Genomic DNA, 15,685 nt, shown 5'->3' on the forward strand with positions numbered 1-15,685 from the left:
TGACTTTGTTTGTGTATGTGGCAAGACAATAGCAGTCTCCAATGCCCCACCAAACCAAAATTCACAAAAAGGAAAACTAACTAATTAATGAAAAATAAAATGGAGGGGAAGGAGAATGAAAATCATAAATGTCTGGCATTATCAAGAATATATTTTAATGCCTCGTATTTGCCTGCACAATTATTATTAGCCTCGAAGTGCTCTCCTTATATAAGCATAGCCGTCACTTGTTTTATTGGCAACGCAAAGAAAAGAAGCACTCTTGTGTTTTGTCTCTCTACCTCTCTCACTACTCTATAGTACTCTCTCAATTTCTGTTCACATTCTACCAAAATGAGTGGCTTGAGTTTCAGGGGCTTCACATACATGCTCCTCATTGCATTTCTCATTTGGTCCTTCAATTTTGAAGCCTGCATTGCAAGAAGAGGCAAGCACTGGAGACAAAGCAGGGATGTCTCAGCTTCTGTGTACAAGAAAAAAGGCAAAAATTATGGCAATGCTCACAACAAGTACCATGGTGGAGGATCAAAATCAAAGCCTCCATCATCACACAAAGGCACACCAACATTACCAAAGCCTCCGCCACAACATAAAAACACTCCCTCACCACCATATCCAACACCACCAAGTGATGATACCCCCACAACTCCACCACCAAAGGCTTACAATGGTGGTGGCCATTCTTCCGCCACCACCTTCAATGTGCTAGATTTTGGAGCCAAGGGAGATGGAAAATCTGATGACACCAAGGTAAACTCTTCCTGAACCTCATTACACTCACTCAGCAAATGGTTTTAATGTACCTTCTGCTAACAAGTTTAACATGCAAGACCAAGAATTTTCAGTTTATCATAGAATTCATTGTTCCTTCTGCTAACAAGTTTAACATTGCAAAGGTATGATGAAATTTACTAGGAAAGTAAAGGGGAGAATATTTTATGATGTTTGACTGTTTGTGGCTATAATTTTTTCTAAAATATTATATTTTAAATTTTCAGTATTCCTATGAGAACTTTTGGGAGTGCACTTTTAGACAGCTTTTAAATTTACTTTTGTGCTCACAGTTTGGCTCATGCAATTACAAAGGTTACAAAAAAGTATAGCGGGGTCAAAATTATAATAATGTAGCAATTACATAAATCTTCAAAACTACAATATTGAGATTAGAATTAAGGTTATTGATTTCAGTTTATAACCCTGCCCATAAATAAGAAGTTAGAATTTTTCTTTTACTAACTTGAAATGATCTGGGTTCAGCTAACCAAGTTAATGGTAATTGGTAAAATATAGGCCATTAGGAGCATAAAGAATTGTTTTCTTCTGTCTTCTCTGTTTGGGATGTTGCTTATGCCATTAAAGAAAGTTTACCGTGACCATAGAGTAAGAGCAAAACAGGTAGTGAAAAATACAGAAAAGTGAAGACCCAAGAACAAGCCAGAGGGGTAGGACCCACTTGAAAAATGATTCTCGTTACGACAGTTAAGTCACACTTTCTACAACAATTTTTAGTTTATAGAACACAAAACGCTGGTAAGCTATGTTTTTCCAAATAGGACAAACCTAGTCTGGAATCAGTGATCTCTGCACCACCTAGTATTTAATATAGTATCTTTTTAACGTATAGAAAACGTATTTTAATTGTGAAGCTATTAAATATGCAAATAAATTATGTTTTTAAATTCAATACATTATATGCACACACATTTAAGTGTTAAAAAATTTATAATATCAATCAATTAGAAATCATCATAAATATAACTTTTAAAGTAATTATGATAAAAATTGATAAATTTGAATAAAAAAATGATAAATTTACTACACATAGCAACTTGTAATTGAATGACAGTAAATAATTCTAATTAAATTGTTATCTTAAGTTGGTACTTGGTATTGTATTTTTTTATTATACTTATTATTTTTTGTGGAAGTTGCCAAGTTGGTACTGTAATAGAAGCATCTGTATATACATTGAAATGCAATGCAGGCATTTCAAGAGGCTTGGGCTGAAGCTTGTAAAATTGAATCATCAACCATGCTCGTCCCAGCAGACTACGCATTCTTTGTAGGGCCCATTTCATTCTCGGGCCCATACTGTAAACCCAGCATCGTTTTCCAGGTAACATATCAAACCCAAAGAGAGAAAGTAGCAGGAATAAACAGAGAGAGAAAGAGAGAAAATAACAGGAAAAAAATGAAAAGAAACTAAATAACATGATAGCCCACAAGTGTGTTCATAAGCCAAATGTGATTTGGCATCAGAAAATAACGTCAACTTTTTTGTCATTCAGGTAAAGACAGAACACATGTCTGTCATTTTCGCATGAATCATTTTACATTTAGTTAAAATTTTAAAATATCAATTAAAATATTTCAGAAAATATTTATAGTTTATTTAAATAAAATATAAATAATAAATAAAATAATAGTATTTTAAATGATAATGAGAATAAATTTAATTTATTTAAAAGAATTTAAATTTTAGAAGTAAAGAAGTTAAAAATAACGCATCATTTTTAAGAGAAAAGAAATTAATAAATTAAGTATTTTCCAGGATAGTTATCTTGTTTTTCGGTGGACAAATTAACATATCGAGATGAATCTTCGAAAATATATTATAATTGTGAAAAAATTATAAAGACATATTGATTAAATAAATAAATAAAATCATGTAAACAATAAAGCAATTGATTAAGTGAACTTCACCAATTTAAAAATTATTTCAGTGAAGTTCATTTGGAATTATTGACAAAGATAAAAAAAATAAAAATAAAATGAGAGGGGGAGAAAGCGACTTGTAATGTGAAACGATAAAAGACAGTTAATCTTTAACCAAGAAATCGTACGTATGATGGAAAAATATGGTTAAATAAGTTTAGCATAAACGACAGGATTACGTGACCAAGGACAAACTCTTCTACACCACCACTTTAAGATAAAGTAAAATAAAATAAACAACCTATTCCTATTATCCTTTATATATTTTCACATATTTACCTCTACACGTGATTGTCCCTGTTCATTATGCATTCTGTAGCAATCGAGAATTCAGTTGAAGTGATGTTAATAAGGTTTATATTTGTGTCAGCTTGATGGCACCATTGTTGCACCAACAAGCCCCAAAGCTTGGGGCAAAGGACTTCTACAGTGGTTGGAATTTTCCAAGTTGGTAGGAATTACCATCCAAGGAAATGGCATCATTGATGGAAGAGGCTCAGTGTGGTGGCAAGATAATCAATATGATGATCCTATAGATGATGAAGAAAAGCTCATTGTCCCTTTAAACCACACAGTAGGGAGCCCAAGTCCCCCACTGCCGGTAATTGTTATTTTTTTCAAGCAACACACTCTTTAATGTACTTTTTTTTAATACTTTTTATTGTTGATTGAAATTAACTATTTGTAGATCTCACTTCTTATTTAACAAATCTTATTCATAATTTTGTAAGTTTTAATAAATTTTAATTATCACGGGCTATGTTGATAGTACTCCTGATTTCCTTATTGCTTAGAGTATCTTACATTGAAATTTTTTTACTCACCTGAGCCTAATTATTTTTATACCTATGTGATTGTACTAGATTCAAAGTGAGATGGGAGGAAAAATGCCATCCGTCAAGCCAACTGTGAGGACCTTTTGAAACCTTTAACAAAACCAATTTGATTCATGTTTGGGAGTTATTATTGGAACATAACGAAGGTGATTTTTATTTTTATTTTTATGCACAGGCATTGCGGTTCTATGGGAGTTTTAATCCAACAGTTACAGGCATTACAATTCAAAATAGTCCACAATGCCACCTCAAGTTTGACAACTGTAATGGGGTCATGGTCCATGATGTGACCATATCATCTCCTGGGGACAGTCCTAACACAGATGGAATTCACCTTCAGAACTCCAAAGATGTGTTGATATACAGCAGCTCTATGGCCTGCGGTAAGTTATGGAATATTTCCATTTCATTTGAACATTCATAGGGCAATGTAGGAGATAGAGACATTAGCTAAAATGAAAATGAAAGTTCAAGACAAGAAGAAAACTAAAAAACAAAGTTCTATGCATTTTCTATGATTCTCAAAATGGCATGGCATTATCTTATCTTATCCACAACCATGTTGGACACATATCAACAAAAGTACCTTCCAATGCCTGCAAGTCATATGCTACATGGCACGTGTCAACCGTAAAATCCACACTGCATCACCCAATTGAATAGTACTCTGTTAGTTCCATAAACAAGAGCTTTTGATTTTGTATTTCTCGCCATCAATCTTGTCTCATTAGAAGTTATAACTTCTGCCCCACATTTCTCGAGTCCTTCGCACCTTAGGCTGGATGAAAATGGCACAACCTGTGGTCCATTATAAGCTGAGCCAAAACTTTGGAGGGGGATGATTGCAAATGGACAAAAAATTAAAGTAAAACACATGATGTAGACTTACTGACATAAATGGTCCAAGTTGGCTCAATATATTTAAATTTCAATTATTTTGCAGGAGATGACTGTATTTCGATACAAACTGGATGCTCGAACATATATGTACACAATGTCAACTGTGGACCAGGGCATGGAATCAGCATTGGAAGTCTAGGAAAGGATAACACCAGAGCCTGTGTCTCCAACATTACTGTCAGGGATGTCAACATGCACAACACAATGAATGGTGTCAGAATCAAAACATGGCAGGTAAAATATGAGTAATGCAATGTCTTTCCCAAGTTACAAGATAAAGTATATGTTTTACGAGTTAACCAGAAAATTTGACTTCAAAATCAGTTTATACCATTAAGTGGTATTAGAATGATTAGCCATTACAATGACAAGATAATCTGTTCTGAATTGGTTGTGAAACTTCTGGGAGCTCAAATGAGTACATTTGAAGTCAATTTTTAACCTTGAACTGCTTTCTACATAATTTTTCAGGTAATGAGAAATTGCAAAACCGAGTAGCTATTCCAAAATGCAGTAAAAATTGTATTTTTCTAGTAGTCTTTAATCCAATTAATTCAACATTTCTGTGTTATCAATGCTAAATATGATTCAATCAGAAGTCCCAAACTTCATTTCCATTCTAAAACTTGATAGAAAATTATGATCTCTTACAAGTTAACATGTATATCTGCAGGGTGGATCAGGTTCTGTACAAGGAGTGCTATTCTCAAACATACAAGTTTCTGAAGTTGAACTCCCAATTGTGATTGATCAATTCTACTGCGACAAAAGAACCTGCAAAAACCAAACGTCAGCTGTGTCTCTTGCCGGAATCAACTATGAAAGGATAAGGGGGACATACACCGTTAAGCCAGTTCACTTTGCCTGCAGTGATAACCTACCTTGTGTAGATGTTTCTCTAACCTCTGTTGAGTTAAAACCAATTCAAGAACAATACCATCTATACAATCCTTTCTGCTGGCAGACTTATGGTGAATTGAAAACTCCAACTGTCCCACCAATTGATTGCCTACAAATTGGGAAGCCAACTAACAATCGGATTCAGACAGATCATGATTTATGTTGATCAGATATGAATTCAAGTGCTTAGCCTGCTAGATAAATATGTATATTGTAAAAATCCTACTATATAGGAAATTTTCTTCATTAGGGTGATACTGATTTATCATTGTGAGAATATACCGGCCCTGCTATTAGCAAGAGGTCGAGAATAGTATAATAGGCAGTCTTCTAGCTGTGGCATATTGCAAGAGTGTGAGATATTATACAAGTTTTAGCATCTATGAATAAAATATCTTTATTTATACAATGTCAGAACTATGGAATTTCAATTAAAGGAAAAGTCAAAAACAACATAATATGCTGCAGTCAGTCAGCATTTTAAGTTGCAGTCTGCAATGCTATTGTGGCTCACAGTTTGAGAGGTTACATTGGCCACATTTGCCTGTAATTTTTCACAAATTAAAACCAAGGCTGCAGTATATAGACAATGAGAAACATATTGTAAAGCAAATAAAAAGTAGCCACGCATAAACACACACACAGATGACATCAAACATAAGTAATGGATAGTGAGGAAAATTCAAAATACTTATTTTCAACTCCTAGGAAGCAAATAAGGTTAGTTGAGATAGATAAGAACTCGGTTTCCTACAAGAAAAGAGGAGGTATCTTTTCTAGTGTAAGATAGAAACTGGTTCAGGTTGAGCACACAAAGAACACACTGTTATTGATGAACAGAAAGAATGCACAATTTCCATGGATATTCAAGAGATCCAGGACTCTCCCTAGCCACAATACTAACTCTCCAATTGGCTAATTACTACTCTCAAGTGTTAACCCCTATTCCTATTTATAGGTAACATGCTTTATTTTTCTAATTATTCTAGCCCTCAACTAACTAACTAACTCCAACTATTCTAGTATCTAACTAATGGGTATCTGTTAGGAGCTAGGAAGAAAAAGCCTGGCTTCAAGGGCCAGTGGCCTCCTTAGAACAGAAAAAGAAGAAAAACAAGCTTTTTTTCATTCCTGCTTTATTACATGATTCTGCTATTTATACTAGTCTGTCTCTAACAGAATTTGGCATTTTGTGCTATTACAGAATCCTAGGAAATCCTAAATTGCAACAATGTGGCCGACAAGGACAGCTCAGCAGCAGAGGACCGTTAGACATAGTCCGCAAGTAGCCAGGTATGGTGACCTTTCTCGTTGATTTCTCCCTTGGTATTGCTGGTTCTGTATTCTTCTTATCATTCCCGCCAACTTCAAAAAGGACCTTGTCCTCAAGGTCGCAGGCTGACTTTAACTAGTCCCAATCCTCCCAAGTGGTGTCGTCCGGAGATAAGCCTTTCCATTGGACCAATACCTGCACTTTCGAGTCTGCACCCGAGGCTTCGTGGCGAGTTCCCATGATGACCAGGGGTGTAACTACTGGATGTATCTCTCAAACTTATCTCTACCAAAAAATTACAATTTAGAGCTGAAAACACATCAAAGATGTGGTTCTTGTTTTTGAAAGATGTGGTTCTTGTTTTTGAAGTAACTCGTACATAAACATATTGCGTCTTGAGTCTTGCCCCCATAATCATTGATCAAAGCACAAGAAGACTCCATGAACCTAAAATTTTGGCCCTCAACAACTTGTAGCCTTTATTTTCATTTTTCAAAAAAGAAGATAGCAAGACAGCATAACAAAAAATAACAATCCCTTATTGATTCCCTCTCACTTTTTATTGCTTTCCAAAAATCAGTTTAAAAATGTTGTGCTACCAGACACCTGCCTTCACTCTGGCACCTCAATCTTATGAAGAAATACATGAAGATGCAAAAGGAAATAAGAACCATAATGGCATGAAGAAAGCAATAATAGAGCCGCAAAGGAAGTCAATTCCATAACAGCATGGAATCCAGAGCAAGAATATCCAACTCTACTTTGTTTCTAGATATTTGAAAATTTACCTGAAAGATTTGTAAAATCACCTCCAAACCCTAAATCTATGGCTATGTCTAGATTGATAGAAAGGGAAAAAAAAATGGAATAGTCGTAGTAAAAGGGTACTGTCACCTATGTCATACTTTGGAAGGAGTTAGGTGAGGAACCTTTTCTGAATTTGTTGAATTTGTGGAAAACGGTATAGTGCCACCTGAAGTCAAAAGTTGTCATTTGTCAGGTCCCTTGTTTTCTGGTTTGCTAAATGCTCATTATGGTTTTATGCTTGGTGAAGTTGGTCAAGGTGAAACATTTTCAATCCCAAACTATTGATTGCCAAGAATTTTGGAGAATCCCTCATGTTGAAATTGAAGACCACTAATTATCAAACATCCCAAAATTGGAAATTTTAACGCAAACATACAATACATATTTATGTTCATAGTGTAAATTTTTTTAAAATGATAAAATAATATAAATAAAGGGAATTAATTAAAAATAAAAGTTAGAGAATATAAATAAGGATATTAATTCTAAGTAGTATTTTAACATGTGTATTTGCACATAATAATAACAATTTATTTTATACAATTAAAATTATAATACATAAATACTTTTATTATAAAATTATAATATAATGAAAGTGTGAGATAAAAAAAATATTATAAAATAAATTATATTTTATATGTATGATAAATATTTCATATTGTGATATAATTTTTTTTAACCATTGATGACTTATTTAAAAATATATTTAAAAAGAGATTAGAAATAAAAATGAAAATAATATATTAAAGAAGATAAGAAATTGAGAATATCCCTAAAATCACTCTAGTTAAAGAAAAATAGCTAAAAAGATCCCGTTAAAGAATTCTTTCTAAAAACAATCTCGTGTTAGATGATTTTTTCTAATTTATATATGTAGAGTGATTTATATAATTAAAGCATATAATTTCCAACAAAATTAAATACATTGATAACATAAATAGTAAACAAAAAAAAAAGAAAATTAAATTGTTTGACTAGAACTTCCAAGACGGTGAGAACATCTATTTTTTTAATGACCTACTAGTCGGTAGATTAAGCAATGTTTTGGTTGACCTCTTTCTCTCTCATCCATATTAGTCCGCATTCTTGTTGATATTGGTTGACATTTTTTATTTCTCCTTATGACTGGATTGACACATAATCATGGTCCTTCATATGGTAGTCAATAATTGTGATGACACATGCATGCTAACGAGACTTTGTACACACTTGACATGTAGTCCGATGTGTACACTGGATGTACATATTGCAAGTAATTTATATTGATGTGCTTACATGCAGCAATCACACGTGCACATGTCATGTGTAGCTTTTGAGGCTTCTCATAATCACATGTTCTTTGATCCTGCCTCAGAGGGAATTTTTACATGTGACACCTCTCTCTCGAATTCACCCTTTCTTCAACTTGAAACTCAAATCTTTGGCAGTCAAATTGCTGAACGAAATGAGTGTTATACTTAGTTTCTTCTTCATTGATGAACTTGGCCAGAATCAGTGTGTAAACTTGTCTGGAGGCAATCATTGCATCAGCTTGAGTCCCACGGTCGACGAAATATTTGTTCAAATTCTCATACGTGGCTTTGACCAAGGCATAGATTGAAAAATTTCTCATTTTTTTAGAACCGACTTCACTAGCTCTGCCAAATTAGTGGTCAAGTGTCCCCACTGCTTTCCATCATCCCATGCCAAAGTCCATTGCTCCCAGAATTTGATCATAATGCTATATGGGTTGTCTTATTGTAACAGGTAATAAGGACAAAATAACTCTGGTTGGGTCATGGCATACCCTGTTGTTTGAAAAAAATGTAAATATGATTGTCAATTTAATTTTAAATAATAAAATAATGTGAATTTAAATTTTAAAAAATATATTACTCATACTCAAGATGCTTTTCCTTTCGTCTTCACTTTTAAATTGTTTTTTGTAATTTTTCCCAATGTGTTGAATGCAGAACACATGCAATGAGTTTTCTGTTGTCCACCAACTATCTGGTTGTTTGTATGCACTTCTGATGGAATCGTACCTATCAAAGATTAGGCATATACCTTATTGTGGTATGATGTGGGTTCTCAAGTTTTGCAAAAAAAAAAAAAGTGTCTGTAACATCCCAATTTTTGTAATCTAGTTTAAAAAGAATTGTTATTTATAAATAAATAGAGTTTTAAAAAAATGATGAGATTTTATAAATAAATAAATAAGGAGATATAATTATTAATTAAAATAATGATTTGAGAGAAAATAAAAAGAATATTTCATTTATTTGTTAGGTAGAAAATAAAATAGAGTTTTTTTTATAAAATAAATAAATAAATAAATATAGAGCAAATAATAGGCTAAATACCCTAGGTATAAATAGTTATGTTAAGTCAGGTGTCTCTTTTTGGCCTCATTTTCGTTTTTCTCCGTCTCCTCTCAAAACCCTTTCTTTTTCCCGCAGCCCACCAAACCTGTCTCAGAAAAACGATGATCTCGGATACGTTCACCGTTGGATCGTTGTGAAATTTGAGTACCATGTTTGCAACCCAATTTCAAACATTCTCACCGTTGGGAATTTCAAGATCATTTCTGAGCTTAGAGCAAAACCCTTCGCATTGTAGCATTTCAATTTCCCGCAGAAACCCAAAACTGTCTCGGTAAAACTACGATCCCGATTTCGTTAACCGTTGGATTTTCATGAAATTTGGATATGTTGTTCGAAATTCAATTGTGAACACTTTCACCGTTGGGATTTTGGAGATAATATTCGTGGAGGGAGAAAAAGGAATCTCATGAAGACAGTACAAGTGGAGGTTTCAATCTCTTCTCCGTCTCTCTGACATTTGGGAATTCTATCGGAGCAGTCGGAGGAATAACTGAAGGAATCTCAGGGAACCGCTATAGATGTTACTATCATTGGCTAAAGACACGTGAGTCCGCTCAGAGGTAAGGGATGAGTTTATCGCAATTGGGGATTTGAATGAACATGTGTAGGGATCCTTAGAGAACTAAATTTGGATTTATTTTGGAATGTTTATTGAATTATAATTTTCTCTTTATGATTATAAATATAATATTATTGTGTTCTATGTACCAATTGATGTCTTGATGAGAATTGATTGATAAACTTGAGTGCTCTTGATGTCTTTGTGTTTAACCCATGAATTTGATTAATTGATTTTGATATAATTGTGAGAAACTATTTCAGGGATTTTACACCCCATGTTGTGATGAAATCTTTTGTATAAATTGTTATGTTGAGGTTATGAAATGATGATTCAAACTGTGAGTATGTGATAAATTGAACATGTGACGGATGATGAAATACATGTGTATTGAGATGAGACGTGTGTATTGAGTTGTGAACTATGAACTGTGCAATCACACAATTGTAAGACCCTTTAAGGGCGACGAGTATTGTGATGAGATCCACTGTGGGAACCCGACGAGTTAAAATGATTTTGAAAACAATTGTGTAGATGTGTGTATTGCATAATTCATAGGTAAAGTGTACATGATTCATGAGGTGTGATAACATGTTAAATTGAGATTATACCATTGTGATTGAGATTAAGTGTATGTGATAAATTGAGTATGTATATGATTGAGATATATATGTGCATTGAGTTGTGAACTATGAATTGTACAATCACACGATCATAAGTCCCTTCAAGGGCGACGAGTTAATGCTAAGTCCCTTTTAGGGCGACGAGTTGATGTTAAGTCCCTTTTAGGGCGACGAGTTGATGCTAAGTCTCTTTTTGGGCGACGAGTTAATGATAAGACCCTTAAAGGGCGACGAGTTAAAATGATTTTGAAAACAATTGTGTAGATGTGTGTATTGCATAGTTCATAGGTAAAGTGTACATGATTCATGAGGTGTGATAACATGTTAAATTGAGATTATACCATTGTGATTGGGATTAAGTGTATGTGATAAATTGAGTATGTATATGATTGAGATATATATGTGCATTGAGTTGTGAACTATGAATTGTACAATCACACGATCATAAGTCCCTTCAAGGGCGACGAGTTAATGCTAAGTCCCTTTTAGGGCGACGAGTTGATGTTAAGTCCCTTTTAGGGCGACGAGTTGATGCTAAGTCCCTTTTTGGGCGACGAGTTAATGATAAGACCCTTAAAGGGCGACGAGTTAAAATTATTTTGAGAACAATTGAGGAGTCGTGTGTTTTGTATAGTTCATAGATAGAGTCTGTGTGCTAAAATAATTTTAGGGGTTGGACCTGAATCAGGAGGGAGAGACCCTGACGGACTCTTCGGAGTGTAGGCCTTGGGGGTCACCAGGTTTGAGTGCTCCTTTAAGCCTATGTTGATCCCATATGGTTGGAGCATTCTCGCAAAACATCGTGACCCTGACTGGTCTCCCTATGATCTTACGTAGTGAGAGTGACCTGACAAACCCATTGTGTGGTGTGTCTTGTTATGTACTCCTAAGCGCCCCAGGGTGGTTTTTCACTGACATGGTACCACATTGCATATAGGCTTGAGTCTTAGCATAACTGTCGCATACGCTTGCTCATTGTTTATTATGAAATTGATGTGTTATTATGTCTTGATCGGAGTGTGTGATTCCTGTGTATAATGATTGATGATTGAAAGGTGTGATTGATGGATGAAAAGTGTGATTGATGAATGACAAAGTGATTAAATAATGTGAGATATGCTAAGTAAATTGTATTTGGCTACTATATGTTGTGTTGTTTCTCCCTAGTAGTTAGCAATGTGATAACTCACTCCCGGTTTGCTGTTTGTGTTTGGATCCTGTGATGATCTTGAACCTTGTGTTCGGGGGAGTAGATGAATAGGCGGATGACTATGAAGAACCTCATGCTAGAGGATACGGGAACACCACGCTCTGATAGGATGTGACATTAGGATATAGGTTCTATATTAATTGTATGAGACTTATATGACTTTCTTTGAGTCGAGATGACTTTATTATTTATTTGGACAAGTTTGAATATGATGTAAAAGAAAGTGAATGCGAGCCTTTTACTCATTTGAAAAGCTTGTATTTAAAAATGTTTTAAAAATACTTTTAATTAATATTTGAATTTTTTATTCCTTTATTAATATATATGTGAGGGGTAGAGGGTGTCACAGTGTCAACCATCTGTTGTCTTGCCCTAAACAATGACAAATGCTAATGCAAATATATTATTTGCCCAATCTCGTGCAATTGCTATTAATAGTGTCCCTTTGTATCGTCCATAAAGTCATGTTCCATCGATTTGCACCATGAGTTCATAGAATGCAAATGCATCGATGCATGCCTTAAATGACCAAAAAAGTCAATGGAATATGACCTTGTTTGGAATTGGTTGTCCCAACTCGTCTAGTGCAAGTTTTGGTTGAAGTCTGACAATTATTCCATTGACGAATAGTTGCAATGCTTGCAGATATTTGGGAAGTATGTTGTATGAATCTTCCTAATTACCATATACCTTCTCGAGGGCCCATTGTTTTACTAGGCATGTTTTTCAATATGTAATGGTTTAGCCGAATTCTTGCCTAATGAATGCGATGAATGTTGGAACGATTAGGTGCTCATTTTATTTAACCATTGGAAGGATATTTTGGCATGAGTTTGGAATCCATCTTATTGTGATCTTGTGAAATGGTGGGCATGATGCATATGTGAGGCCCTTCAATCATTCTAATTTCCCAAAGTTTTAAATTTTTTCATTTTGACACTCTAAGTTTCCATTGGCACCCCTCAACTCGACCAGACAAGACCCATGTACCCTTCGCACACCTCTTGTGTTTGAAAGTGACATGGTTCTTAATGTGCCACATTTTTACTGTGTGTTTGAGGTCCTTCAATTGATGGAATCGCTAACCAACATATAGCTCGCCATCATGCGATTCAAATTGTTGTGGTAGGTCCAAAAAATGCCTATAGTAAGGGTTCTCTACCACTTGGTTGTCACCAACATCAATGCAATTTGGATATGGACGATAGAAATTTTCAGTTGTCATCGGTTGAAAAAGAAATTGGATGTCATTATCGTCATTTTCATTGATGTTGTTGTCATCATTGATCGTCATAATTTCGTCTTCATTGTTACTGAAGTCACCAACTACTTCATCTGACAACCTGTTTTCACCATGATAGTTGTGTGACATTTCGTTTCTTTGAGATTGAGTAGTTGGTTGGGCATCTAGGTTGGGGGGCTCATTTAAGTTCAAAAGTTGTAGAGCTGTCACATAGTAATCTGATGATCCACTAAGCAGTTGTGTATATGAGCTAATGTGTGCACCAAATTTAGTAGGTTCAAAATGAGGATGTAACAATCATTTTTGGGCATGCATGGTTTTAGGGTGTAAGAACATGGACCTTTGTGTTAGTATGGTAGTTAGTATATTGTGTTTGTTGAATTTGTGGTGATAGATTAGTTGTTTCGACATTAGTGGTAGAAGAAGGTTGTTGTTTGTATTGTACGAGCAACTCAAAGCAACTTATGCATTCATGTCGGTTATAAACATTAAACATGTCGTCAATATCCCCATCGTCATTGACGGTAACAGCCTGGTAACTAAACATGCCTAACCTGACAGTTACGAGATGTCGATAAATGACTGTTGTGATGCTTTGACCTCGATTTAGACCCATCTTTTGTTGGATTTTATTTTCAAGGCATTCAAGGTCATGCCTCTCTTCATAGAAACAAGTACATTTTTTTCGCTCTTAAACTCTATGCCAATGTTACAATCGGCTACATAGGCATTGTAGTGGACTACAGTAGAGACTGCTTGATTTATGCTTGACATGGTTATACTAAGCTGTGATGTATGTGAATAAGCTATATATTTGATAATGAATCAAAAGTTATCAGGTGAAGGGGTTGATGTGTTATGAAGAATATGTTATGAGTCTAATTTATAAGGTGATGATATGACAATATTGTTCTTATAGATCCAACATTGTTCATCACTCCAACTTTTTTAATGGTCGAGATTGCACCAATAATTTCAACTATAGTACCATGAGTAGTGTTTGTACCACGTCTGCATAGGAATCTTTGATGCATAGTACCATGAACAATGTTTGCTCAATGCCTTGGCAGGATTCCCCATGCACACAGTATTTGCACAGTGTTTCACATAGTGATCTGGCAGGATTCCTGACGCGTACAGTGTTTGCACAATGTCTCGACAGGATTCCAGTTGTGCACAATGTTGGCACGATGATCCGGCAGGACTCTTGATGTGCACAATGTTCACACAGTGTTCCAGCAGGATTCTTGATGTGCACAATGATCCAACGGGATTCTTAACGCGCACTGTTGTTGCACAGTGTCTCGGTAGGATTCCTGACGTGCACAATGTTTGCATAATGTCTCGGTAAGATTCCCAATGTGCACAGTGATTCAGTAGGATTCCTGACGCGCACTGTGTTTGCACAGTAAATTGGCAAGATTGTAGACACACATAGTGTTCTCATAGTGATCTAGCAGGATTCTTGACACGCACAGTGTTCATACGGTGATCCGATAGGATTCATAGCATGCATAGTATTCGCACAATGATCTGGTAGGATTCCTGATGCACATAGTGTCTCGACAAAATTTCTGACGCCCATAATGTTTGCACAGTGTCTCGGCAGGGTTCCTGACACGCACAGTGATCCGATAGGATTCCTGATGCGCACAGTGTTTGCACAGTGATCCAACATGATTCTTGACGCAGACAGTTATTGCGCAGTGTCTTGGCAAGATTCCTGACACACACAGTGTTTGCACTGACACTTCTTCACGTATATAATACTTCTTGATGTCTGTAAATACCCTACACCAACTTATTTAAAATCACAAATTTTTTTTTAACAACTTTCATTGTGCAAAGGGGGAATGAAGCCAACAATGATATAATGGAAACAAGATTATCATAGATCTTCAAAGATACAAAACATGGTGAGTACAAATAAAATTATATTATAACCTTCTATTTGAACACAATTTTTATTGTCGTGGTAATTAAAAATTGTAACTTCGAATTTACAAGGACAACAACCAATAATCATTTCTTATTGTCATTCCATGCCCCCTTCTCATCCTTTAATTGAGTCATTTTTAAGTCATACTGGCTTTGCTGATGTTGCCAAATTATGACGTGTCAAAATTGATCATCATCTAGTCACTGCACTTGTTTAGCAATGGAGACCAAAGATCCACAGTTTTCATCTTCCTGTTGGGGAATGCACAATTACACTCGAGGATGTAGCACTACAACTTGGAAGAAGGGTTGACGGTA

General features: G+C 35.1%; 1 protein-coding gene and 1 long non-coding RNA gene across 5 annotated transcripts; one reads left to right on the top strand and one right to left on the bottom strand.

The window, feature by feature from the left end:
- Positions 1-219: 219 nt before the first annotated feature.
- LOC114396686 (polygalacturonase At1g48100-like) lies at positions 220-5,765 on the top strand. Of its 2 annotated transcripts, XM_028358785.1 has the most exons (7): positions 221-750; positions 1,985-2,116; positions 3,086-3,316; positions 3,579-3,623; positions 3,727-3,934; positions 4,495-4,685; positions 5,125-5,765. In XM_028358785.1, exons 1-7 carry the CDS (start codon positions 334-336, stop codon positions 5,515-5,517), a joined length of 1,617 nt encoding a protein of 538 aa, XP_028214586.1. In that variant the 5' UTR covers positions 221-333; the 3' UTR covers positions 5,518-5,765. The 2 variants fall into 2 exon arrangements, with proteins under 2 accessions (XP_028214587.1, XP_028214586.1); XM_028358786.1 differs by lacking the exon at positions 1,985-2,116 and having other exon boundaries at positions 220-750.
- Positions 3,973-7,654, bottom strand: LOC114396687. 3 transcript variants are annotated; one of them, XR_003663321.1, is made up of 5 exons: positions 7,530-7,654; positions 5,333-5,460; positions 5,103-5,225; positions 4,441-4,626; positions 3,973-4,349 (listed from the first exon to the last, which is right to left on the bottom strand). It is a non-coding gene; the product is annotated as an uncharacterized LOC114396687 (long non-coding RNA). The 3 variants fall into 3 exon arrangements; XR_003663320.1 differs by having other exon boundaries at positions 7,519-7,653; XR_003663319.1 differs by having other exon boundaries at positions 7,413-7,544.
- Positions 7,655-15,685: the final 8,031 nt, after the last annotated feature.

Source organism: Glycine soja, chromosome 18 (assembly GCF_004193775.1).
Source record: "Glycine soja cultivar W05 chromosome 18, ASM419377v2, whole genome shotgun sequence".
NCBI lineage: Eukaryota > Viridiplantae > Streptophyta > Magnoliopsida > Fabales > Fabaceae > Glycine > Glycine soja.